Source organism: Vipera ursinii, assembly GCF_947247035.1.
Source record: "Vipera ursinii genome assembly, chromosome: 16".
Lineage (NCBI taxonomy): Eukaryota > Metazoa > Chordata > Lepidosauria > Squamata > Viperidae > Vipera > Vipera ursinii.
In genome coordinates, this window is record NC_139529.1 from 6,051,420 (window position 1) to 6,079,026 (window position 27,607).

Here is a 27,607-nt window from a genome sequence, read left to right on the forward strand (position 1 = left end):
ACGCAATCAAAATTCAGACGCTTGTCAAGCGTGGCTCATATGTATGACGGTTGCAGCGTCCCCGGGGGGGTGGGGTTTCACGCGATCCCCTTTTGCGACCTTCCGCTAAGCCAAATCAGTGGGGAAGCCACGCGGCAAGCAGGTTACCAATTTATCAGCTAGGGCGATTCATTTAGCAACTGGGGCAGAAAAGGTTGTAAAATGGGGCAAAACTCACTCGACCAATGTCTCCCGTAACCACGGGAACTTTGGGCTTAATTGTGGCCGCGAGCGGAGAACTCTCTGTACACAAACAAGAGGTGTGCATGTTATTCTTCACGCCCAATTCTATAAAATCTGTCCAACTCTTCTTCTGGGAGAAACTGACGCTCGGTCTGGCTTATTCGAGTGTTTTATTTGTCTCTCTCTTTTTTGCGTCAACTTCTGCCTGGTGTCTGACGGCCTCTGTGTTAACCCAATTCTCTTACAGGGTACCCAGAAAATTTGCCTCCCTTACAGCCCTACGAAAACCTTGTCTGTAAAATCCATTTTAAGGTAAGCGGGGAGCCACAAGTGACCCTGCGTTCTGTTGGCCGTTTCGCACTCACGCCAGATCTGAAAGTTACACGGTGACAATAAAGGTGTTCTGTTCTAAATCCCTAAATTGCTTGCCTTTTCAGTGCCATGAACCTTGACAAATTTGAAAAAGGGCCCCGGGAGATCCTTCACCCGGAAATTCAAAAGGTATATTGATTGATTGATTTTGTTAAAAGTCAGCGAGAGACTACCCCGGAGGGGGGGCTTAGAACAGTTAAAAAGGGAGGAATGAAAAGAAGCAGATCAAAGCAATGAAACCATAGAGATAAACGACGGAATAAAACGAGGAGTCTCCCAACACTGGGCAATTTGAAGGCTTGCGGACTTCCACTCCCAGAATTCTTGATGCTGGCTGGGGAATTCTGGGAGTAGAAGTCCGCAAGTCTTAAAAGCCGCCAAGTTCTAGGTTTCTCCTAGAACTAAGGAGAAACTTCCTGACAGTTAGAACAACTAACCGGTGGAGCAACCTGCCTCCAGAAGCGGTGAATGCTCCAACACTGGAAGTTTTTAAGAAGAGACTGGACAGCCATTTGTCTGAAATGGTATAGGGTTTCCTACCTGAGCAGGGGGTTGGACTAGATGACCTCCAAGGTCCCTTCCAACTTATTATTATTATTATTATTATTATTATTATTATTATTATTATGATTATGATTATGATTATGATTATGATTATGATTATGATTATGATTATGATTATGATTATGATTATGATTATGATTATGATTATGATTATGTTTGGAGACCCCTGGAATAATCAGTGAAGGTACAGTAAGAAAGACAGATTTCACCGTAAGCCACTCAGACTGCTTTGACTAGTGGGCAGTTTGTTGTGTTTTGTTTTTAAAAAGTTCTAAATAAATAGATCCGTTGTTTCTCATGAGGGAGGGTCAGAAGCCTCAAGATTCCAGGGAATTAGACTGGGTAATTGTATTTCTTTATTATTTATTTAATTAATTAATTCGATTTATATACCGCCCTTTTGCCGAAAGACTCAGGGCAGTTTACAGGGCAAATTAAAAAAAAAATACAATATACAGATTAAAATACAATTAAATGCCATCTACATGGCTGTCCATCTCAAATACATGACCCTGGATGACTAACAATGGTTAAAAATGAGATCAGAGCAATCCCAAGTAATAAATCACATGTACAGAAGCCAAGATTTTTTTAAAAAAACCTGCCAATAACAATTGACACATCAAAAGAAAAATCAAGGAACTATAAGGAGTTAACTACACCTCTATGAAAAATGGCAGGACAAGGTATTGTATATAACGAGTAAACCCCATTCCCTTCCAGCACTGATGATGTTACCTAGTTGGGTAATGAAACGTCTACAAGAAAACAACCCAGCTCAGAGGTTCTGTATATAAACTGTATATAAACATTTCAAAATGAATGAATATTAAAAAATATTTTTTCTCTCTCTCTTTCTCTCTCTTTCTTCCTTCCTTCCTTTCTTTCTTTCTTTCTTTCTTTCTTTCTTTCTTTCTTTCTTTCTTTCTTTCTTTCTTTCTTTCTTTCTTTTTCTTCTTTCTTTCTTTCTTTCTTTCTCTCTCTCTCTCTCTCTCTTTCTTTCTTTCTTTCTTTCTTTCTTCTTTCTTTTTCTTTCTCTCTCTCTCTCTCTCTCTCTGCGCTATCCAGGATTTATTGGTCCTCGAAGAGCAAGAGGTAATCTGCAGGGCAATTTTTAAACTTTATTTTTATTTGCTTTTTAATATAATGATGAAAAAGGAAAAGAAAACCACAAAGCTAATTATGACCAATATACATATTTATTTATTTATTAATTTAATTTCTATACCGCCCTTCTCCCGAAGGACTCAGGGCGGTGTACAGGGCAATAAAATGCAATAAAAATACAATATACAAAAGTTAAAATGAGAATTAAATTGAATAGCCCAACTGCAGTAAAAAGTTAATTAAAATTACAATTAAAATACCCCAAACCCATCAGACCAGGCCGGCTTGTTCATATTTTGTCAGAGAAAAGGAGGGAAATCACATAGGAAGTGTGTTTTTTTTTTAAAGACGGGGGAAGAATACAACAAAGGGGAAAAAACAGTACATCATTTTAACAGTAAATAGTTACCATTCCGTAGGTACTCATTTAATGCAAATATCCAAGCATACAGTATCTATCCTTTAATACATTAACATGACTACAGCTAGTTGTAAATGGGGCAAAACTCACTTAACAACTGTCTCGCTTAGCAACAAAAATGTGGGGCTCAATTGTGCTTGTAAGTCGAGGAGTACCTTTACCGGAAACTTTGGTGTAATTTCGTTCGCGTGCCCTTTCTCTGTCTCACAGGGCTCCGTCAATTTCAAGTTTGGAATTCTTTATGCCAAAGATGGACAGCTAACAGATGATGAGATGTTTAGCAATGGTAAGCGTGCGATTGTCAAGCGTAGAGAAACCAGGTTGCGTTAGTTGTGTTCAAAGCACAATGCTGCCTTTAGACAAGAACCTGGTCAACTGACGGTCGGAGCTAAGTTGACACTAGATAAGGGTCAACGGAATTCACAGGACCTGGGTCTCTTGTGGCGACGGAAAGATTCCAAACTGGTGGGACGTTTAACTCCGTCTTCCAGCTCAGCCTGCTCACCGCAGTCTTCACTGGCCAATGGGGACATCAAGTCTCAGTTGAACAGTTGGTGCTGAGTTTAGGGTTGCTAGTTCCCTTTGCGGGCTAAAGAATGATGGAAAGGAGGTTGTGGAGGTCACCAGGGTGAAATTACTGATCTAGATCAGACACGACCAGCTGGCTGAGAGGAAAAACACACATACACACCCTTTCCTAGACCTTCAAAGTAACTAAGGTGACGTTCTTGTTCTCTGATAGACTGGGGCACTGTAAGCCAAATCTGTGTTTACCATTTTTAACCAATGAGCGGTGGTCTCCATTACAATGGAACTTTCTTGATCCATCTCTCTCTTTTGCTTACATTATTCTGCCATGATGATACCACAGTCATCAGGACACTGTACCTGATCTTGCATATTTCACTTTTATTCCCTTCCGCCAACCCTGACCTTTCCCAATGAAATAAGCTGAAGCAGCATTGTGACCTTGCTTAATTCCTACAAACTTTTTCCCCTCAGTATTAACCTGGTTGTCAACATCCAGCTGGAGAATCCAAATAAAATTCCAGCTTCATTCCATCTCCGAAATCTTACTGTTTATTGAAAACACTGCATGGTAAGGTTGAAGCAAAACTAACTGAGGTCCCATCACCAATTCATAGACTTAAACTATCATTTCCCCAGCCAAACCCCCGACGTCTTAACCTAGTCCATATAAACAAGTTCACTTTGTTATGGGAACCGTCTGCTTCAAATCTACACCTCTTCTGGTGTCCTTGAAAAGGTTTCAGGCTCTCACAGTCATCAGTGGAATTGTAGAAGTTTCATTTCTCCATCTAACCCACTCATAAGTAACACCTCTCTTCCCCCCCACCTTACTCTAAAGGCAAGGTGAAACGCAGAGGCACATAGCTGCCAAAGTTTCATCCTTCACAGTGGTCTTGCCAGCAGCAAAAAAAATAAAATAAATAAATGCTTTTGCAGTAACTCTCCCCAGCAGCTGCTGGTACAGCTCCGTCTTGTCTTCTGTTAAAATGTTTGCCTGCATTTCAAAATTTGTTTTCTACAGCAGCTAGAGATATTTCAGAATGTACTTTGGGGAGATTCTGTGTTTATATGACTAAAAGCGCTGGCAACTCTTAATGCTGTGGTTATGTTTGCAAAGCCAGCTTGACATCTTTTTGCGCTCCGTTGCCAGATTGACACAAAACAAAACCCTCATTTGCTTGGCTTCCTCATCCCATCCGAACAAGTCTTTCCTTTGTTCTCGTCACCCAATCATCCAGGTTTTCAGGAACAGAATTCAGCTTGGCTTTTGAATGGAGCAACGGTTTAAAAAAAAAAAGAAAGAAAGATGCTGCTAAAAGCTTTTAAATCCATCTTCTGCCCTCTGCAGGTTTGGAACTCTTAGCACCCATCATTTTTTAAAAAAAAAATAATTCCTTTTTTTGCAGCCGTGCTTGCTTTAACCATTTGGCTCTTTTGCCATGTGTCCTTTCTAAGTTTTGAGGGAATGCATCTCTTGAATCAAACTGAATCAATCCGTAGAATGGCTTGTCTTCAGAGGTTATGGGTGCTCCATCACTGGAGGGTTTGAAGAAGAGATTGGACAACCATTTTGTCTGGAATGCTATGTGGTCTCCTGCTTGAGAAGAGAGTTAGACTAGAAGACCTCCAAGGTCTCTCTTCTCTTCTCTTCTCTTCTCTTCTCTTCTCTTCTCTTCTCTTCTCTTCTCTTCTCTTCTCTTCTCTTCTCTTCTCTTCCCTTCCCTTCCCTTCCCTTCCATTCCATTCCATTCCATTCCATTCTTGAAGAACCACCGTTTCTTTTAGAATAGTATATGCCAGTTTATGGTCACAAATTGTTGCTGGTTCTCTAACCATAAGTGTCCCTTAGCAAAATGGGTGAACAAGAATAAGTGTTTGCATGTTAATTCCTAGCTGATCTCCGGCTTATCTTTATGTCCAGCCTGAGGAAAAAGGGCAGAGGAGGGAATAAAGAACACAAACAAACAAACAAACAAAAACCAGGAGTCACCATCAACGCAAACTGCAATGACATAGCTCCTCAGCAGAACAGGCAGGCTGACTGGTTGATCAAACCAGGATTAAAAGAAAGCTTAGCCTTCTGTTGCCTAAGGGTGACCTCTTGGCGCGTCCCATTTTTAGAAACTCAGAAGATGCCGCTGAAGAGACCAATCCTTCTGAAGGCTTGAGGGACTCTGGAATGCACGTTCTCCTCCATTGACTGTGTCTTCAGAAAAGTTGCAAGCTCTAGGCAGAGGCGACTGCTCAGTTGGGTCCTAGGCTGTTGTATTTCTTTCGGAATAAAAATAGCAGTTTAGTTTTAAGGGAAACCTGGCAAAAATCGAAATGCCCCTGAAAGCCACCGAAGCAACTTTAGGGCGGAATGTCAGGTGGCAGACTTGGAGGTTGGGATGGAGAAGGTGATGGTCAACTTTTGAGATGAAGCAGACTGGAGACACTCCTTTCGTCGCAGTCTGAGATATATATTTTTAATCCCATTTATATCCCACCCTTCTCCGAAGACTCAGGGCGGCTTACAATCTAAGAAGCACAAATCAATGTGCTTAGCAATAGCCTTCATTCTATGGATATGCCTGCTTATTAGGGCTTTCACACACACCCTAAGCGGCATTATTACAAAGTCAGCTTAATTGCCCCCAACAATCTGGGTCCTCATTTTACCTACCTGGGAAGGATGGAAGGCTGAGTCAACCTTGAGCCTGGTGGGACTCGAACCTGCACTAATTGCAGGCAGCTGGGGTTACTTAAGGAGGCATTAGCTCACTGCTCCACCAAGGCTCTTCTTTTTTTTTTGTGTCACTCAACGCTACCTTTTGGCCTTCTCAACAACCTACGGACGCACTTACCATCTCCCTATCTCCTGCTCCCCATTTCTCTCCGATATGTAGAAAGTGGAAGTGAAAGTTTTCAGAGGTTGCTGAGCCTCTTGGGGGACACGGTGACTCTGAAGGGCTGGAACGGCTACCGAGGGGGACTGGACACCAAAAGTAAGTGGACACCTTGGTATTTTGTGTTCCTACTCAGAGAACACAGGGGGGTACTCTTTTGCAAGGGGGAGGAAGATCTTTTGAGGAGCCTATTCCAGAAACCCAACAAAGACAGGATAAAGAGGTTGGGAGGTGGGGGGAGGGGAAGAGGTGTTGTCCGATGCAAATCAACTCAAATTGATGGAATTGAGTTGAGCTTGACATTTCACGGCCTTTAAATCGCTGGAATGAAAGCGTTTAAAATAAGAATAAGAGCGTTTTGGAGGAATTCTGGGTACTGTCGTTTTTTAGGCAGTAGCAAGTAGCCGATTTGCATAATAGATGGTTAGCCGTACCGGTCAGTTTGCGTTTCAGTCTTCTCTTTTTGTCCTGGAAGCATCTGCAGATAAGATTCTACCTCCGTGTTTTTCAAAGTCGGCAACTCCAGCGTTCTGGCTGGAGAATCCTGGGGATTGAAGTCCACATCTCTTAAAGTTGCCAGCTTTGAAAAATAACCCTAAACCAACCCACCCAAAATCTTATTATTTCTCTGTCTTCTTCTTCTTCTTTTTTTTTTGCAGATGACACAACAGGGATTTATTCCATCTACACGGTCTACCAAGGGCATGAAATCATGTTCCACGTCTCAACCATGCTTCCATACTCAAAAGAGAACAAACAGCAAGTGTGTGGCTTCTGGTATTGGTTTCTCCTAGTGGGCTCTAAGCCGTGACCACATGGAAGGAAAATAGAGGCTGAACAGCACTGAAACATGTTTAGGAGATCCAGCATCGTTATGATAACAGGGGATGTTGGCAAGATCAAGTGGAGTGAAGAACAGTTGAATCGGTTAAATAATCTGAGCTTAGGCAAGGAAGGGTTAAGGGGAGAATCTTTGAATTGGAATAGAATAGAATAGAATAGAATAGAATAGAATAGAAGTTGAAAGGAATGGAATAGAAGTTGAAAGGAATGGAATAGAATAGAATAGAACAGAATGCAGAAGAATAGAATAGAATAGAATAGAATAGAATAGAATAGAATAGAATAGAATAGAATAGAATAGAATAGAATAGAATAATAGAATAGAATAAGAGTCGAAAGGAATGGAATAGAATAGAATAGGAGTAGAGTAGAGTAGAGTAGAGAGTAGAATAGAATAGAATTAGAATAGAATAGAAATAGAATAGAATAGAATAGAATAGAATAGAATAGAATAGAATAAGAGTCGAAAGGAATGGAATAGAATAGAATAGAATAGAATAGGAGCAGAGTAGAGGAGAAGAGAAGAGAAGAGAAGAGAAGAGAAGAGAAGAGAAGAGAAGAGAAGAGAAATTAGAAATTAGAAATAAGAAATAAGAAATTAGAATAGAACAGAATAGGACATGGTGAACAGGTCTTCACCTCCTCTATCTGTCTGATATTAGAAACATACTCACCCTTATTTTCCACAGATATATTTAATTTTCTCCAATGTATTTAATGTCATAAAAATTTCCATCTAATAGAAGGGAATGTTTGTAGCACAGGGCTGAATTAAGGATCCTTGATACTCTCTGGGCTTGGTTCTTTTCTTGCAGACGTTCCATTACCCAAGAAGGTAACATCATCAGTGCTGGAAGGAAGTAGGGTTTGCACTGATGATATTACCCAGCTGGGTAATGAAACATCTGCAAATAAACCGCCAAAGTCGGAGAGCCACCAAGGACCCAACAGTCCTAATTGCTCTTCTCTACTCTACTGAGACGCAGTGTCGTGATTTTGCCTCATGCTTAATAAACACAATTACAAAGCTATTGTTACATGTTAGGTGGGAAGCACCAGAAGTGAAAACCTAGACTTCACATGGGTCTTGAAAGAGGGAACGCCGGTAGGGAATCCTACGCTGAGGTCTGACTCTTCTCTCGCAGGTGGAAAGGAAGAGGCACATCGGAAATGACATTGTCACCATCGTGTTTCAGGAAGGAGAAGAAGCTTCACCGGCTTTCAAGCCGTCCATGATCCGTTCTCACTTTACGCGTATCTTTCCCTACCGTCCTTGACTTGTCACTCGTGTCTGCTATTTTCTCCCTTAAAACGGATTCTGTTTTTAAATTTCCCTCCGAGGTTCAATGGGGTGCTGTCTGATGCTGGGGAAATCAGGAGATTCAGGCAGTTCTAAGGAGTATAAAAGATTAATTGCAAGCTTAAGAATCTGGGCTGCTCACAGTCAAGGGAAATGAGCGGGAGATAATATAGGCATTGAAGGTGGACTTGTGGGCACGCAGGGACTCACGACTGATGACGCATTTGACCCCTCCCTCCGTCTCAGCCTGGTCATCTCCTACAACGAAAGTGCAGCCGTCCATATCAAGAACCCGCCTTGCCCTTAAAACCGTACAGTTCTTTGACGAGATCAGACCACCTTTGGAGAAGGGGAAGAATTTAAGGAGAGCCTTTAGCCAAGAAGGGGTTTCTTGGCATCGTGGGTGGCACATGTTTTGAAACCCCATCACGATTGGAATTCAGACGATTCTCAAGCAAGGTTCCAAACCTGGAAGCTGAAATTAGTTAAATTGCTTCCAAATGGATTTGCTCGTAGCAGGACCGAGGCGGCTACACCCTGGCTATCTTGTGTTTTTACATTTGTAATAATGATCAGCTTGGCTGCCGTCCGAGTGTGGTTCGGTGCCCGTGTTGAAAAGTTCACTGCACTGCTGAATTGGATCTTTAATTTTGGCCCTAATTTGCTGAGGTGGGAGGGGAAATTATGATCCCCGGGCTTACTAACTGGAGATTGGTATCCTTAACTAACCCTGCAGATATCTTTGCCTTAGTGCGATACAATAAACAAAGCGATAGCTACAGGTGAGTGTGGTCCAGCTACTCCTTCCTCTCCAGTTGACTTATTGACACAGCTGAGCCCAAAATTTCTGTCACCGAATGAGACATTTGTTAAGTGAGCTTTGCTCCATTTTTGCGACGTTCCTTGCCACCGTTGTTAAGTCGATCGCTGCAAGGGCTAAGTGAGTCACAAGATGGTGAAATGAATAATTCTGCGTCTCAAATAATCAGATTTTCATTCTCTCTCCCTATCTTCTCTCCCTCCTTCGCAGGCTGAAAATCTTTTCAGAAGAAAGCGTCCCTCTTTTTGGACCACCGCTACCCTCCCCACCACTGTTTACCGACCACCAGGAGTTCAGGGATTTTCTCCTGGTGAAATGTAAATATTAAACATTCCTCTGCCGTCTTAAGCTTAATCTTGGCATCGAGGTGCTTTCCTGAAATTGCCCTGCAAAGCCACAATCCCTTCCAACTCTCTTATTCTGTTATCCTCATTTGTGCAGTGATCAACGGGGAGAAAGCCACCTTGGAAACACCCACCTTTGCTCAGAAGCGACAACGAACACTTGACATGTTGATCCGCTCCTTGTACCAGGATCTCATGCCTGACATGCACAAGGTAAGTCCTCCCCTGCTTGGGTGCAACCCAACCTCCTGTTTTACTCTTGGAAACCTCCCGTCTCTCTTGAGATGTCGGCCTCTTTCTTCAACCTCCGGCCGTGGCAGTTGGTTGTGTTTCTTTCTAGAACATGCTTAACAGGAGATCCTTTAGTGACGTTTTGCCCGAGTCTCCCAAATCAGCTCGGAAGAAAGAAGAGGCCCGGCAGGCAGAATTTGTCCGGCTTGGCCAGGTAGGTGCTTATGGGTGAGCAGGTGTGGTGAGTTTTTATCAGGAGGAAGAGGAGATGTTTGGGGAAACCTGGAGAACATTTGGAGGTGTCTCTTCCTAAGGGTCATATGATAGCAATGCTCCAATATTTGAGGGGCTGTCCCAAAGAAGAGGATGAGGGGTCAACCTCTTCTCCAAAGCCCCTGAAGGCAGGACAAGAAGCAACGGATGGAAACCAATCAAGGAGAGAAGAATTGAGGAGAAATTTCCTGACAGGGAGAACAATTAACCAGTGGAACCGCTTGCCTCCAGAAGTTGTGGGTGCTTGTGTGGCTTTTAAGAAGAGATTGGACAGCCGTTTGTCTAAAACGGTGTAGGGTTTCCTACCTAAGGTTGAATTATTAGAAGACACGGGGTTAACAATTAGACAAGCTAAGTTCTACTTTATTGTAATTCTACCTTAACAGAATATTATTATTATTTCTTCCTTTTGAAGGCCCTCAAATTGAAAACCATCGTGAGGGGAGACGCCCCAACTATTTTAGCCACTACAAGCCTTTGTAAGAAAGAGGTGAGTGAATCGTTCGGGGGCGAAAAACCTTTTGCAAGGAGGAAGACCCTTGTCTTCAAAGAAGATCAGCCCTGCTTTCGGTGGAAACCCACTGGATCCTTTGCCCAGTTCAAAGGAATGCCATAAAAACGTTCTTGCTCTTAACAAACCAATGTCCCTTTTTTCATTTGAGAAATTTGGGGCGATGGGGACACGGGACACGGGTGGACTTTTGTTATTCCGCTGCGGCGAGGATGCTGAAGTATTCTAAAGCAATTAAGGACACCTTAATTTCCAAGATGTCCCCCCCCTCTCTCTCTCTGTTTCTCTGTCTCTTTCTATCTGTCTTTATCTCTCTCTCTCTCTCTCTTTTCTTTCTGTCTCTGTCTGTCTGTCTCTTTCTCTTTCTCTCTCTGTTTGTGTCTCTCTGTCATTCTGCTTTCTCTGTCTCTCCATCTTCTCTGTCTCTCTCTTTCTCTTTCTCTCTGTCTCTCTCTCTCTCCATCAACTCACCATCCCTAATTGTCTTCTTTTGCAGCCCTGGGAATCCCAATGCTTCTGCAGCAATTTCCCGCACGAAGTCATTTGTGCCGATTCCTGGGGACAGTCCTTGCTTGCCTCAACGGATGTTGGTGTCCTTCTCTTAGACGGTGAGTAGACCATCCCACCGTCGGGAGAAAGTCTGTACTTTTGATTCCTCCCCATTGCGAAACACAAGGATTTTAGCTAAATTTCCTCTTCCAAGATGCCATAGAGAGCTCTTCCCGGGCCGGGTTTTTTTTTCATTTTTCAGAGAGAGCGATGCTCTGTTTTCAGTCTAGGTCCCGAAAATATAGGTGTCAGTTTTTTGGCAAGAAACCCCACGTAGAAATCTTAACAGAGCTACTGCAGCATCCTTCTGCTTCGTGCCTTTTTAAAAAGAAAAAAAGAAGAAAGAAAAGAAATTAGGGACCTTTTGCTACAGAAAAGACACTCAATCCCTTTCTGAAATGGTTGTGTTGTTGTTGTTGTTGTTTTTCCTTTGTGTGTGTGCCATTTGATTAGATTGTCCACAATATCATATAAACCACACGCTTAAATGCTCCCTGAATTTGGTTGTTTTCTTATAGACGTTTCCTGACCCAACTAAGTAGCATCATCAGGGTTAGAATCAAACCCCACTCGCTCCTTTCTGTCGCTGAAGATGCTACCTAGTTGGGCAATGAAACGTCTGCAAGAAAACCACAAAGCTCAGAGTAAGCACACACAGGTGCCCCACACACCCTGTGGTTGCGTAGCTGTTCCACAGGTTGAATGCTTTGCAATCTTCCCTTTCCAGATGGGCAGCCTCCCATCCCAGTGTTCGATAAGACCTTGCAGATCAAACAGATGCACGTACTCGAAACGTTGGACCTTCTAATTACGAGAGCAGACAAAGGTAAGGAAAGCCACGGAGCTATCTGGGAAAACGAGCTTCCCCCACGTGGTAAAAGAGAGCTAAGGAACGGGGCCTCAAAAGTGCTTTTTTCAAAAAGGCAACTGGACTTTTGTTTTTTTCCTTGCTTACATTTCACTTCTCATTGAAGAAGCTCTGGCTGGACCATGGGGGAGGGAAGGATTCATATTCCTTGCAGACAGCCGATCCTTTGCCTTTTTTGAAATCCGTGGTGCGGGAGTATGAGTGGGTTTCCAGAAAACCTTGCGGACTGCAGGAACCGTTTGTGCTTCAGTTTGAGATGCGGACGAACCAGACTCGTCCCCAACAGCCTGCGCCCGTTTCCAACAGAGAAGGGACCCAGAGCAGAAAACATCCTTCAGCCAACAAGGCCCCACGCCCATTGGCATCACTCAGGTGACTCTGAGGACACAGATAAGGCTCCAAGTGGCCTCAACAACTCTCTAAAAGATGCAAACGACCAGCCGTCTGCAAGGAGTCTAAATCCTTCCCTTCCCCACCATCCATTCAGAGCTGAAGAAGCTTCTCAGAGGAGAAGCGAAACCTCTTCAAAGTAAAACGAGAAAGTCCAGTTGCCTCATGGAAAAGAAAAAAAAAGCACCTTTGGGACTGTCTCTCCCCCTCCAATTGGAGTATCTGGCTTGCGCTAGGATGTTTGGTTCTTACAATGTACTTCGTGCCTGTTCTGTACCAGCCTGCTACCGGCCCTGCAGAAAAGGCAGGGACAACCCCTTTACAACCGGCAAGAGGCTGGAATTACGCCTGCCAAATTTATAGCTACAAAAACAAACAAGACACAACCAAGAAACAGGAGCTTTAAGAAACATGAACCATCCGAGCGGTTGCCTTCAGCAAACCAGCCCTCCCCACACATTCCCCTTATATAGAGTTCAGGGCGTGGCTTCTCTCTGCCTCCTTCTGAGAAGCCCCATTGCCTTCCTCTGTTTACTCCTAATTGACTGCCTCCTGCGTCGGGCGTCCTTGAACAGGGCCACCTGTGGGTCATCTTCATCCACGCTGTCAGGCTCACACAGCTGGATCTCCGTGGTGACCAAGTGGGAGGGGCCTGGCTGAGGGCTCTCATCAGCAAGATCTTCCAACCCCCTCAGCAAGGTCTTCAACACCCCCCTCCTCCTCTGAGTCGTCCGACCCAACTGCCAAACCCACAGGCTGACCCTGAATCACAACAGTGCCAGCTGTCCCCCTGCGGATGAAAAGGTGGGATAGCAAGGAATGACAGCCGTTGATGGTCGTGGGGAATCATGACGAGGTTCTTGGCCCTTTCCATCCCGTAGGAAAGGAGGCACGTCTCCTGGTGTTCAGGCTGAACGCCCTGTGGAAAGGCATCGAAGCCAGGCTGTGCAGGAGCAAAAGCGAATGCCGAGAATACAAGCTGGAGAAAACCAAAGGTACCGCAGAACTATCTGATGGGAAATCAAACCACGATCCCGAGTTGGTTAGCTTGGATCCAACGGCTGGGCGGGCTCCTACAAGGACCAGGGTGGGTGGTTTAAACTGTTTTCCAAAGCACTTAAAAGGCAAGGCGAGAAACAACGGATGGAAACGAACCTAAGGAGAGAATCAGCCTAGAACAGGGGTGTCAAACTCAATTTCATTGAGGGACGCATCAGCATTGCGGTTGCCCTCAAGGGGCTGGGTGGGTGTGGCCAGGGTGGGTGTGGCCTACTGGGTGGGCGTGGCCAGCTCTACATCGTTGGCATCAAGGGTGCCTATGGGGGCCTGGGCAGAAGTGGGACAGATCTGGGGGTCTCTGGCAGAAGGAGGGTCTCTGGGCCAGGGCCAAGGCAGCGGGGGCCGTTCCCTCCGTTTCCAGGATGGCTTCGCGGGCCGCATGAAAGCACTTTGCGGGCCGGATCCGCCCCCCGGGCCTTGTGTTTGACATGTCTGGCCTAGAACTAAGGAGAGATTTCCTTAGAGTGAAAATAATTAACCCGTGGAACAGCTGGCCACCAGAAGGTGTGGGTGCTCCATCACCGGAGCTTTCAAAAAAAGAGACTGGACAACCATTGATCTGAAATGGTATGCGGGGGGGGTGTCTCCTGCTCGAGCAGGTTCATCCCAACTCTGTTATTCCATGTTCTACGTTCAGTTTTGAGCAGGAAGGATTTGCCTTTCGCTGTTTCAGAAAAAAAGCTTAAGCTGAAAGTTTTTAGCTCCCCTCTCAAGGTTTTTTTTTTTTTGCACCATGGTTTGTTTGGGAAATTCCCCTTTGGACCATACCTGATGCCTCTAACTTCCGTCCCCCACCCCAGGCTGCCATCTGTACGCCATCAACACCCACCACAGCAACGAACTGCGGATCATCGTCGCCATCCGAAACAAGCTCCTTCTCGTCACCCGGAAGTTCAGGCGGTGGGAGACTCTGAACGGTGCCCCCCTGGTGTCCCCCCAGTCAGAGTCCCCCGTAGAGGAGTTCCAGTACATCAGGGTAGGTTGGAGGTAAAGCATCCGCAGATGAGTTGCCGAGGTAAAGCAAGGTTGGTGTTTCTCAACCTTGACAGGCTTAAGCTAGGTGGACTTCAACTCCCAGCATTCCCAAGCCAGCCTCGCTGAGTTCCACACGTCTTAAAAGTTGCTGAGGTCGAGAAACGGCGAGCTAGGCTGATAGTCAACTCACAGAAGAGAATCTTTGTGGCTCGGGGATGAATTGTGGGGTCCTTGAGGCTCTCCAAGCTTGGTGGCTTTCTTACAGACCATTTCATGACCCAACTAAGTAACACCATCCGGGCTGAGAAAGCAGATCTCAGTCCCTTTCCAGCACTGATGACGTTACCTAACTGGGTCATGAAATGTCTGCAAGAAAACCACCAAACTCAAAGAACATGGAGGATTCTGATAGTCTTGGTAGAATTCTTCTTGCTTATTATTTGGTGCCTATATTGCTACCATCAATATCTGCTTTTTGATTGATCGTTATTTCTGCCGTTAAAATCCTTCCTTCTTCATCTGAGCAGACCTGCTTTGGAATCCAGCGTCTCTTGAATGTATAAAGCTACTGTCCTTTTCTTTGGATGTGCTGATGTAAAATGGAGTTTCCCAATTTTTTGGACATTCCAGTAATTTATAATGTTGGTTTTTTTTATGTGTGTTTCTTGGAGGCAAATTATATCCATTTTTAATTTTAGTAATCGTGTGAAGATTTTCCCCCCCTCCCCTTTCTGATGGGGCGTTCAATCCATTTATATTCATTGAGAGAATTCCACTGTCCTTCTCCGTCTTATTTACTTATATTTAGGTTTTATTCTCCTCGTGGTCCTTTTATGTCCCTGTTCTCTTGCCACTCCCTCTCCTTCTTGATCTGTATCTTCTTCTTCTTCTTCTTCTTCTTCTTCTTCTTCTTCTTCTTCTTCTTCTTCTTCTTCTTCTTCTTCTTCTTCTTCTTCTTCTTCTTCTTCTCCTCCTCCTCCTCCTCCTCCTCCTCCTCCTCTTCCCCTCCTCCTCCTCCTCCTCCTCCTCCTCCTCCTCCTCTTCTTCTTCTTCTTCTTCTTCTTCTTCTTCTTCTTCTCCTCCTCCTCCTCCTCCTCCTCCTCCTCCTCCTCCTCCTCTTCCCCTCCTCCTCCTCCTCTTCTTCTTCTTCTTCTTCTTCTTCTTCTTCTTCTTCTTCTTCTTCTTCTTCTTCTTCTTCTTCTTCTCCTCCTCCTCCTCATCCTCCTCCTCTTCCCCTCCTCCTCCTCCTCTTCTTCTTCTTCTTCTTCTTCTTCTTCTTCTTCTTCTTCTCCTCCTCCTCCTCCTCCTCCTCTTCCCCTCCTCCTCCTCCTCCTCCTCCTCCTCCTCTTCTTCTTCTTCTTCTTCTTCTTCTTCTTCTTCTCCTCCTCCTCCTCCTCCTCATCCTCCTCCTCTTCCCCTCCTCCTCCTCCTCTTCTTCTTCTTCTTCTTCTTCTTCTTCTTCTTCTTCTTCTTCTTCTTCTTCTTCTTCTTCTTCTCCTCCTCCTCCTCCTCCTCCTCTTCCCCTCCTCCTCCTCCTCCTCCTCTTCTTCTTCTTCTTCTTCTTCTTCTTCTTCTTCTTCTTCTTCTTCTTCTTCTTCTTCTGCTCCTCCTCCTCCTCCTCCTCTTCCCCTCCTCTCCTCCTCCTCCTCCTCCTCCTCTTCTTCTTCTTCTTCTTCTTCTTCTTCTTATTATTATTATTATTATTATTATTCTTATTATTATTCTCCTCCTCCTCTTCTTCTTCTTCCTCCTCTTCTTCTTCTTCCTCCTTCTCCTCCTCCTCTTCCTCCTCCTCCTCCTCCTCGTGTAGCTGTCTCTTCTGTTACTAGCTCTTTCTGTTTTTTTATATTCCCTATCCTCTTGCGTTTCTTGTGTTTTTTCTTCAAAAACCCCCCCAAAAACCTTCTTTGGGAGAAGTCAGGAGTGACATTTCCTAACTGGTAACGCAAAGACTCTGTCTGGAGATGCAGAGAAATGTATCCATGCCTTGAAAAAGCCAAAAACATTAACAGACAATAAGAATTCCAGTTAGGAGAGAGCCTCTGGATATCCTTAACTTGCCTTACGTTGTTCTTCCCATTCAGCCTTTGTTTGGGTCTGTTCCCGCCGAATTTCACCGTTTCCTCTTTTTTTGTGGCGTCTGATTTTCCGGGTGCAGGAAATCTGCTTGTCCGATCCTCCTGTGGTCATGACGTTGGTGGATGGCCCCACCGGCGAAAACGACAACCTGATCTGCGTGGCCTACCGACACCAGTTTGACCTGGTCAGCGAGAGCACGGGAGAGTGTTACCGAATGCACAACGTTGATGCGAGCAGGGTAGGTCCAACAGGCAATTCAGTAGACCCGTTCAGAATTCGGCTTCTGAGGAGCCCATTGGAGGATCCTGTCTTGAGAACTGTATGGGGAAAGAAAACAAGGAATTTTCCCACTAGGCTGGAGTATTTGGAATATTACATCGTTTTGATCATCACGATATATATATAAAAAAAGATGTTGAGACTCTGGGAAGAGTGCAGAGAAGAGCAACAAAGATGCTTAGGGGAGCGGAGGCTAAGACATACGAAGAACGGTTGCGGGAATTGGGTAGGTCTAGTTTAATGAAAAGAAGGACCAGGGGTGACAGGATAGCAGCCTTACAATATATGAGGGGCTGCCCCAAAGAAGAGGGGGCCAACCTCTTCTCCAAAGCACCAGAAGGCAGGAGAAGAAGCAACAGATGGAAACTAATTACGGGGAGAAGCAACCTGGAACTAAGGAGGAATTTCTTGACAGTGAGAACAATTAACCAGTGGAACTCCTTGCCTCCAGAAGTTGTGGATGCTCCATCACTGGAGGGTTTTAAGAAGAGACTGGACAGCCATTTGTCTGCAATGGTCTAGGGTCTCCTGCCTGAGCAGGGGGTTGGACTAGAAGACCTCCAAGGTCCCTTCCAACTCTGCCATGTTCTGTATTCTGTTCTGTATTCTGACATTCAGGAAAGCTAAGACAAGGATCTGGTTCTGAAACGAAACAAAGAGTTAGTTGACATCCTGCCATCTTCCATGGCCAAAGGCGAACCGTTTGGTTCTTGGAAGGGTATCCTTACTTGAAAATACGGTGGGGCAGAGTAGATCGGGACCATTCCAGCTTGAGCGGGTCCATGAAACCATCAGCAGAGACAGGTCCCTAGAGCAGAAGCCCCCAACCTTTTGGGCATCAGGGACCGGTTCCGTGGTTTTTTCCGCGGACCTGAGGGTGCGTGGTTTTGTGTGCTGCCTGCATCCCACAGATGGGGCTTTGTTTGTTTGTGCAGACCGGTGGCTGGCATGCCACGGCCCGGTACTGGTCCACGGCCCGGGGGTTGGGGACCCCTGCCCTAGAAACTACAGCACCTGGGAGCTAAAGGGGAGGGAGAAAGGAGATCCTTGAACTACGTGACAGTCAGCTTGGCCTCCAGCTTGCCCACTCTCCTTGCCCATTATCATTGCAGGTTCATTTCGTTGCAGCTATTGATGTGTACGAAGATGGAGAAGCTGCCCTCCTCTTGTGCTATAACTGTAAGTACCGCTGCCTCCCCAGAAGCTCCGGAAAAGCTGAGCCTTCTCTGGCGCCAACCCATCTCTTTTCCTTCCTCTTCTTCCCCCGTCGTTTCTTTCTCCGTTGCAGATGTTTGCTATTACCGCAAGGTCTGCCCCTTTAACGGGGGCACAGCTCTGCTCCAGCCGCTGGCATCAGACTACCACTTCAGCTGGAACCAAGTTCCTTATGCGATCGGTAAGAAAAACTAAGCTGCGGCTGTCCCAAAGGTGCTTTTCTTTTTTCCCCGCGAGGCAACTGGACTTTCTCATTTTTCTTCGAAGACGTTTCGCTTCTCGTGCCAGGAGCTCCCTCAGCTTCGAGTGGACGGTGAGGAATGGAAGCAACCTAGGAGAACAAACAATGTTCGGGACAACGTTCAGCAGTCCATCTGCGTTTGAAAGACAAAGGCCACTCTTTCGAAGACAGCAAAGTCCACATCCTGGACAGAGAGGACCGCGGGTTTGAAAGAGGATCCAAAGAGGCCATCTAGGTCAAAACTGAACAGCCCTCTCTCAACAGAGGCAGAGGGATACGATATCTACCTCCAGTCTACAACATGGTTCTTTCAGCAGTTCCAAGAAGGCTCCACACCCATTTGCACCGCTCAGGTGACCCTGAGGACACAGATAAACCTCCATGCCTCTCAGAGGGAGTACTAACGACCAGATGACTGCAAGGAATATAAACCCTCCCATTCTCCACCATCCAGTCAGAACTGAAGAAGCTTCTTGGATGAGAAGCGAAACGTCTTCAAAGAAAAAGAAAGAAAGAAAGAAAGAAAGAAAGAAAGAAAGAGAGAGAGAGAGAGAGAGAGAGAAAGAAAGAAAAAAAGAAAGAAAGAAAGAAAGAAAGAAAGAAAGAGAAAGAAAGAAAGAAAGAAAGAAAGAAAGAAAGAAAGAAAGAAAGAAAGAAAGAAAGAAAGAAAGAAAGAAAGAAAAAGAAAGAAAGACCAGTTGCCTCGTGATAAAAGCATCTTTGGGATAACGACCTGGGGTGGACTGAGAATCTCTGTAGACATTAAGCCGCGGGTGACTTTCAGCTGGGCGGTTGACCAGGAGCAGATCTGGAGAGCTTGAGGAATGCCTGTGACCTTCTGGATCTGAAAAAGCTTCTGGCTCGTCTTCTTCATTAAGGACCTCCTCTACCCCCAACCCCTTCTCTCCTGCAGTTTGCGCCTTTCCTTACATCTTGGCCTTCACTAACGACTCCATCGAGATCCGGTTGGTGGTGAACGGGAACCTCGTTCATACAGCGGTGGTCCCGGCCTTGCAGCTGGTGGCTTCAAGGGTAAGGAGGACGGGCGGAACCTGATCTGCCACATCAAATTCCTTTCCCCCACCCAGACTGTTCTCACCATTTGGGCTTAGCTCTGAGATGTTTGAGCCCTCCGTCGCCTCTTCTCCAGCCCCTCTTGATTAGTGAGTAAATTAATGGACCCTCCATTAAACTTCCACCCTGCTCAAGTTGTACAGCTCAAGGCACAGTTCCCATCCGTGAGGCCTGCTAAAGGCTTGGGAACTGTGGAACCTTTCATCTCAAAGCGGTTGAGGCCTTGGAGGTTTTTAAGAAGAGATTGGACAACCCTTCGTCTGAAGTGACCCAAGGGTTTCCTGCACAAGCAGGAGGTTGGTCTAGAAGACCTCCAAGGCCCCTTCCGACTCTGTCCTTCTGTTTGCGTAGCGGGCGAGAAGTTGGCTTCTTGTAGAAGCCTGTACATTTGGAGATCCTCTTCTTTCTCCGCCCCAGTTGTTAAAGATGAGAGACTTCTGTTAGGCAAGGGCCCGGAGAAGCCACGTTTGCTCACTCAACTCACTTCTCCCTTCCAGTCAGATATCTACTTCAGAGCTGCCACGGCCGTGAGCGAGGTGTCTAACAGCAGTTCGAAGGAAACCAGCTCACCGGGATCCCCTCAGACGCCTTCCGTCCAAGAAAATCTCATTTTCTCCCCCTCTGCAGCTGAAGGTAAGGAAGTTGGGCTGGTGGCCATCAAGCGGGTGATTGCTAAAGCGTCTGTCCTTTCCCACCTCAATTCCAAATATTGGACTTTCTGTTTTACCCTGTCATAGAGGTTAGGTTGCCTCATGGAGGGAATCAGAGAAGTGTTTTACCTCAGAAATGTCTCTGGAGATGCTCAGTCCTCCAGGTCAGAGTTGTCCCCAAGGTGCGTTTTTTTCAAGAGGCATCTGGACTGCCTCTGTTTTTCCTCGAAGACGTTTCGCTGCTCCTCCGAGAAGCTTCTTCAGCTCGGACCAAGAAAGCTTCTTCAGTCCGAACGGAGGAAGCTTCTTGGATGAGAAGTGAAACGTCTTGAAGGGGAAAAAAAACCCCAAAGAAAGTCCAGTTGCCTCTCGAAAACGCATCCTCCTAAGAACTTCCTCCTTGAAGCTGCTTAGCATCTCCTTGAATCCCTGCAGTGATCCAGTCTACAACATAGTCATTAAGTGAATATGACTTTGTGGTCAGAAGGTCGCAAAACACACACACACACACACACATACACACACACACACACACACACACCGGGACGCTGCAACCGTCATAAATATGAGACAGTTGCCGAGCATCTGATCACGTGGCCCAGGGGACGCTGCAATGGTCATAGCTGTGAAAAAACAGCCGCCAGTCACTTTTTTCCGGGGCTGTTGTTAACATCCGAACTATTACAAATCGAGGACTACCCGCAATACAAGCGTATCTGGAAGGCAAAGCTTCCAGAAATGCTTGATTGACCCTTGGCTCTTTGGCCAGCCGTCTGAAGCCACGTTGGGTCTCAGCGTCGTTCTCTTCCCCTCCCCCCCTTCCAGGTGAAACTCTGTGCAGAAATATCTACAAAATCCCTCTCAGCAATCTGGTGGGCAGGAGCATCGAACGCCCGCTGAAATCTCCCATGGTGCCCAAAGTCATCACCACCCCGACATCGGCTGGCATGGCCCCCGTGCCGGTTGCACCTTCCCTCTCCTTGCCGCGGATAGAGATCAAACAGATTGCCAGCAGAACCCGCAAGGAACTGCTCGGTAAAGTCGGCAACATTTTCTGGGTATCCTGTGAAACAGGACGTTACAGACATGGGGGGCCACCAACTCAAGGGCCAGAGAGACGTTCGTAGGTTGTGGCCTCAAAATCAAACGATCAGAACAGAGCTGGGAGGGACCTTGGAGATCTTCTAGCCTAACCCTCTTCTCAAGTAGGAGACCCTGTACAATTTGAGACAAATGGCTGTCCGGTCTCTTCTTAAAGACCTCCAGGGATGGAGCACCCACAACTTCTGAAGCACCCACTGCTTAATTGTCCTCACTGTTAGGGAGTTTCTCCAGGTTGCAAAGAATAGAATAGAATAGAATAGAATAGAATAGAATAGAATAGAATAGAATAGAATAGAATAGAATAGAATAGAATAGAATAGAATAGAATAGAATAGAATAGAAAATAAAATAGAATAGAATAGAATAGAATAGAATAGAATAGAATAGAATAGAATAGAATAGAATAGAATAGAATAGAATAGAATAGAATATGAATGGAATGCAGGATAGGATAGGATAGGATAGGATAGGATAGGATAGGATAGGATAGGATAGGAGTAGGGTAGGGTAGGGTAGGGTAGGGTAGAGTAGAATAGAATAGAATAGAATAGAATAGAATAGAATAGAATAGAATAGAATAGAATAGAATAGAACAGAATATGGAATGGAATGGAATGGAATAGAATCTGGAAGGGACCTTGGAGGTCTTCTAGTCCAGCCCCCTGCTCAAGCAGGAGAACCTATACCATTTCAGACAGGTGACTGTCCAGCCTCTTCTTTAAAACCTCCAGTGATGGAGCACCCATGATTTCCGGAGGCAACTTCTGTTCCACTGGTTGATTGTCCTCACTGTCAGGAAGCTTCTCCTTAATTCCGGGTTTCTTTATTGTTTTTTTTTATTATTATTATTATTATTATTATTATTATTATTATTATTATTATTATTATTATTATTATTATTATTATTATTATTATTTCTGGCAATTATTACCCACCTTAGAGAACTTTTCTGGAGTTAGAAAAGCAGGAAGGGAAACATCTCCCAAGGATTGACGGATATCCTTTCCTGGATTCTTCAGGTCTCTTAGATGATCCTTCTTCCAAGTCCGAAGGTGGTCCAAAGCAGAAGAAGCTTTCATCAAAACCATCAGAGCCCAAACAGCGAACTCTACGGTCCTCAAGCAGTGACAGGTAAGCAGCGACCGACACAAGAGAGAGTTGGGGTGAGGCTATAGGTCTGCACCCCAATTTCCCAAACTACCTGATATTTTGAAGCTGCGTGTGAGGCTAGAAGTGTAAATTGACTTTTTGTAAAAGCTGTGGAAGGCCAGCAGTGAAGAACGTCTACTTCCAGGGCCAGAAGAAGCCTACTTCTCTGAAGAGACACATACTCTACTAGCTACAGATAGTCCTCGACGTATGAGCACAATTGAGTCCCAAATTTCCATTGCTAAGTGAGACATTTGTTAAGTGAACTTTGCCCCACTTGATGATCTTTCTGGCCACGGCGGTTAAGTGAATCACTGCAGCCGTTAAGTTAGCTACACGGTTGTTAAGCGAATCGGCCTTCCACGTTGATTTTGCTTGTCAGCCAGAGGTCCGAGGTCATTTTCCTACATTCTTAGCTTGGAAGATGCATTCATCTCAAGCCTAACATTCCAACTTGACATTCCTGTAGGATAGGATGGGATAAGAACAGAACAGAACAGAATAGAATAGTAAAATATACTAGAGTAGAGTAGAGTAGAATGGAATGGAGTAGAGTAGAATAGAGTAGAATGGAATGGAGTAGAATAGAGTAGAGTAAAATACTCTAGAGTAGAGTGGAGTGGAGTGGAGTGGAATGGAATAGAATAACAGATTTGGAAGGGACCTTGGAAGTCCTCTAGTCCAACTGTGATGGCTAAACCTTTCTAAGATCACGACCTCTTCTGCAACCCACCCTGCCCTCTCCCCATTTCTGCTTTCCTCTCCCCAGGCTCCTTGTGTCCTCCTTCCATATCACTTCTGAAGAGCTCCACTTCTCCACCAGTTCAGACGTTGACCCTGCCCCGCTGGAGGAGGAAGAGGGCCAGCCCAGCACTCTCTTCCAGCTGGGGGCCTCCTTTGAGGAAGGGGCCATTGACCTGAAGTGAAGACAACCGGGACAATCAACCTTTGCACGCAACTCGCCTAACCCCCCTGCTCCCATTCTCTGCCATTGCCCCCTCCCCCCTCCCCCCACCATTTTGTACAGCTCTCTAAAAGGGTATCCATCACAGCAAAAAGTCCTAGCAATTTTAGAAAGGGGTCGCCACGTGTGATCCAAGAGGGGAACCGAAGGATCCAACTCTGGAGGCCTGAATCATTTCAGTTGATTCATTGATCGAATGAGAGGGATCCAACTCTGGAGGCCTGAATCGTTTCAGTTGATTCATTGATCGAACGAGAGGGATCCAACTCTGGAGGCCTGAATCGTTTCAGTTGATTGAACGAGAGGGATCCAACTCTGGAGGCCTGAATCGTTTCAGTTGATTCATTGATCGAACGAGAGGGATCCAACTCTGGAGGCCTGAATCGTTTCAGTTGATTCATTGATCAAACAAGAGGGATCCAACTCTGGAGGCCTGAATCGTTTCAGTTGATCGAACGAGAGGGATCCAACTCTGGAGGCCTGAATCGTTTCAGTTGATTCATTGATCGAACGAGAGGGATCCAACTCTGGAGGCCTGAATCATTTCAGTTGATCGAACGAGAGGGATCCAACTCTGGAGGCCTGAATCATTTCAGTCGATCGATTGATCGAACGAGAGGGATCCAACTCTGGAGGTCTGAATCTTTTCAGTCGATCGATTGATCGAACGAGAGGCCAGGTGTGTGCACGTGTGTGTGTGTGCGTGCGCGCGCGTGTGTATGGTCTTTTCGGTGATAAAAGAGGGCGGTCACCCAATGCTTTTGTTGTTGTTGTTGAAAAACAACGCTCGGGTGAAGGATCCGATGAGTTTTAATCAGTGAGTTGATTAAACCCCTCTCTATTTTCACGTGGCCCGGGGGTTTCAAGGAACAGACTGCTTACAGTTCAGGGCTGGGGGGGGGGGTGAGTCCTAAGTGCCCCCCCTCCTTCGTGGAAACAACCAACTATCATGTTCCCTTTCTCCATCAGCCCTGGAGGACAGTTGTTGGGGATTGTCCCCAGATTAGTAGAATGGAAAGAATGGAGAATGGACGTTTTCTGACGGACATTTCTCCCGGTTTGGAACTAGGAGGAGTGTGCTGGGTCCATCCTGAGGATGGCCTCCATCTTCCTTGTCTGAAACAGGAGCTGTCCAGCCTCCTCCAGGGTCTTAACTTATATTCTCTATATATTTTAAATTGCATAGCTGCAGAGAAACAGGAAATCATTGCAACCTGCCCCGCGAGGACAATCCTAGAAGCACTTGGTTTGTCACTGCAGGGCAAAGGCTGATGGGCCCGAACATCACAATCCAGAGGTGTATTTGGTGTGTGGAGTTGCCCCCACACACACACACACACAAATCCTGTGCATGACTTCCAAACTATGATGCAATCACAAAGGAGAAATTATTCATAACTACGGTTGAGTCATCTCTACTTAATTAACTGCTTTGGCACCCTCGAAATTAGATTGTGCATTCTTGAAATAGGTGGGGTTTTTTTGGCCCGATCCGGGAAGAGGGGTGTGGGGGGGTGTGGGATAAAAAAAAGAAATCTGGAATTCTTGAAAAGGTGTGACAGAATAACAGAGTTGGGAGGGACCCAGGAGGTCATCTAGTCCAACCCCCTGCTCAAACAGGAGATCCTATCCCGCTTTAGACAAACGGTTGTCCAGTCTCTTCTTGGAGAGGGAAGGGGCACCCGTAGCGTAACCCCAAATACATAAGTACTGTCCACTTAACGATGGTTGCTTCTACTTAGGAAAAAAAAAGTCTTGTGGAGGAACCTGATCAATTAAAAAAAATACATTGCATTTCTGTTAATCCATAAGAATTTCCTCTTCGGTTCCCAACCGATAGGTAGAACAGGCCTTTCTTAAGTTGAACATCTGTTCTTTCCCTTCCTGCCTCGCTTTTCTCATTTTGATTCTTGGATAAATGTCTACCTCCCCCATTTCTGACCGCTGGAAAGGAAAGTTTAGACACAGCTGTCCGTTTATATCTGGACATCTCCGAAAAATACCGTAAGCCAAAAGCCTTTTTCTCTTTTGATGAGTGACTTCTCCTAGCAAATGTCAACTGACTGGCCGAAGAGTTTAACCAGGCTAAGCGCTGCTGGGATCCATGAAGCGGTCAATGAGTTCACGAGTTCACAAAAAAGTCATGGAGACCTTGTGAAAGACACTGAAGCTACTTCCAACCTTTTGTTAAGCTGGTTTGGAGGTTTCAAAAGGTTGGCAGCCTGTTTAACCCAGAGGCAAGGTGGCATCAGAAACGTGCCCTAGCCATCTCTCGGGAGGGAAATCTCTCTCAAAGCCATCTTTTGGCTCAGCGATGTTTGCCCGTGCCCTAACCCACCCCCTTCGCCCTTCCCCACAATGATAAGTTTCTGCCCTGGGGTTTATTCAGACACCCTTGTCTCAATCATCCAGGTCAAGGTGCTTTTCCAGAAGGCCACTGGACGTTCTTGGCTTTTGCCTTGGGGAAAAAAACTCAATGACTCTCAGAGGGAGTACTAACGACCGGATGACTGCAAAGAATATAAATCCTTCCGTTCCACAACCGTTCAGTTAGAACCGAAGAAGCTTCTTGGATGAGAAGCGAAACGTCTTCAAGGAAAGTCGAGTTACCTTTTGGAAAAGACACTTTCGGTTCAGACACCCATAAAGACCCGATCTCTATCTGAAGAGTCAGTAGCCCTGCCACAGGCGAGAAACGCTGGCACCCAACGGCTGTCCTCTGCTCCGATTCCGACATTTCCTTGCCAAGTTCGTCAAGTTGACTCTGATTTGTCCTCCCTTGCACAAATAATCCCGCTCTGCTCATTTATTTATTTATGTATTTATGTATTTATTTATTGCCCCCCCCCCGATCAGAAAACCAAGCAATATTTTCAAGTAACGATGTCCTTCCAAGAACCAAACGGTTCGCCTTTGACCACGGAAGACGGCAGGATGCCACTGGATTTTTTTTTCTTCCCGTTTTAGAACACCAGATCCTTGTCTTAGCTTTCCTGAATGTCAGAATACAGAATAGAATACAGAATAACAGAGTCAGAAGGGACCTTGGAGGTCATCTAGTCCAACCCCCTGCTCAGGCAGGAAACCCTATACCATTTCGGACCAATGGCTGTCCAATCTCTTCTTTAAAACCTCCAGTGTTGGAACACTCACAGCTTCTGGAGGCAGGTTGTTTCACTGGTTAATTGTTCTCACTGTCAAGAATTTCCTCCTTAGTTCCAGGTTGCTTCTCTCCTTGATTATTTTTCATCCGTTGCTTCTTGTCCTGACTTCAGGTGCTTTGGAGAATAGGTTGACCCCCTTCTCTTCTTTGTGGCAGCCCCTCAAATACTGGAAGGCTGCTTCCTGTCCCCCCCCATCCTTCTTTTCATTAAACTACTAGACCTATCCAATTCCTGCAACCGTTCTTCATATGTTTTATCCTCCAGCCCCCTAATCATCTTTCTTGCTCTTCTCTGCACTCTTTCTAGGGACTCAACAATTGAGACTTCCTTCCTTCCTTCCTTCCTTCCTTCCTTCCTCCCTCCCTCCCTCCCTCCCTCCCTCCCTTCTTTCCTTCCTCCCTGGCAGCATCTGTTCTGACACTAGAACGAGGCAGGTTTAAGGGTTTAAGGAAGGGATTCCCACCACTGGGGGCGGTGATCTCCAGTTTGCAACCCTTCCTGGTGGATCTCCCATTCCACCTTTGAGGTCCTACCTCCTTTGCCCACCGAGACTCCATGATCCAGCCCCCTCTGCCTTTGCCTAATTGCCTTATGTTTTCCTCATTGGACAGAGCAGTTAATCCATCTCGGGCGGGATGGCTATATCAAACAAATCTTTTGACTGTTTGGCCTGCCCCATTCTTCCCCCTTTTTTGGGGGGGGGGCGCGCAGGCCTCTTAAGTAGATAAAACCTTACACCTTTGGCTGGTGAGAAAATGAGCCTCCGAGTTTCTAGAGTTAAGAGAAGAGGGTCCTTGGGTTGGCTTTGCAGAAATACGATGGGGAAAAATAAGCATCAGATGTCTTGTTTTTTTTTCCCCCACCGTGTTTCTTGAAGGGCACAAGTCACGAGCTGATCGGTGCGGATCTTTGGCCCATTTCCCACGTCTCACAAACTCGGGATTCCTCAAAACGGTCTGCACAACTAAATTAGAATTTCAAACCAATTGTGTAGTTTCTAATCAATTTGCAGATTAGTGACGCTGAACAACAGGCACACACTTCCCCTTGCTGAAGGAGCCAGCTTGGGGTGGGGTGTGTGTGTGTGCGTGCGTATGTGTGATGGGAGTTGGAATACAGCCTGACCCTCAAAAAAAGTCCCAGAGAGAAAGAAGCCGGGATGAGGGACAGAGGGGAGGGCGCACCAGCTCCAAAGGGTTGCCAAAATTTGGGCAGAAACAGACTCGGTGGCTTCCGACGTTCGGAATTTCTTTTGAATGTAGCATCACTTCGCGTCTCTTCCTTTTTTTAAACACCTTTGTCTGCGGACAATGAAGTATGTGTTTGCGGAAGATGAGGCACTTGTCTTTCTACTTTGGTGAAAATTGTCCTCCCCCTCCCCCCCCTCCCCATTCTGCTATCCCCTCTTTGATTCCAAAAG

General features: G+C 45.8%; 2 protein-coding genes across 2 annotated transcripts in view; both read left to right on the forward strand.

Moving 5' to 3' along the window:
• Window positions 1-27,607, forward strand: part of NTNG2 (netrin G2) — a 226,933-nt gene that overhangs the window by 34,453 nt on the left and 164,873 nt on the right.
• On the forward strand, window positions 476-26,517 carry GARNL3 (GTPase activating Rap/RanGAP domain like 3). Its single transcript, XM_083375084.1, has 24 exons — window positions 476-534; window positions 660-723; window positions 2,227-2,253; window positions 2,897-2,972; window positions 6,106-6,204; window positions 6,765-6,868; window positions 8,094-8,202; window positions 8,985-9,030; window positions 9,279-9,385; window positions 9,510-9,625; window positions 9,753-9,857; window positions 10,332-10,406; window positions 10,924-11,035; window positions 11,704-11,802; window positions 13,116-13,229; window positions 14,094-14,269; window positions 16,427-16,585; window positions 17,739-17,805; window positions 17,915-18,022; window positions 18,996-19,114; window positions 19,654-19,789; window positions 20,632-20,841; window positions 21,930-22,041; window positions 22,829-26,517. Exons 2-24 carry the CDS (start codon window positions 664-666, stop codon window positions 22,983-22,985), a joined length of 2,493 nt encoding a protein of 830 aa, XP_083231210.1. The 5' UTR covers window positions 476-534; window positions 660-663; the 3' UTR covers window positions 22,986-26,517.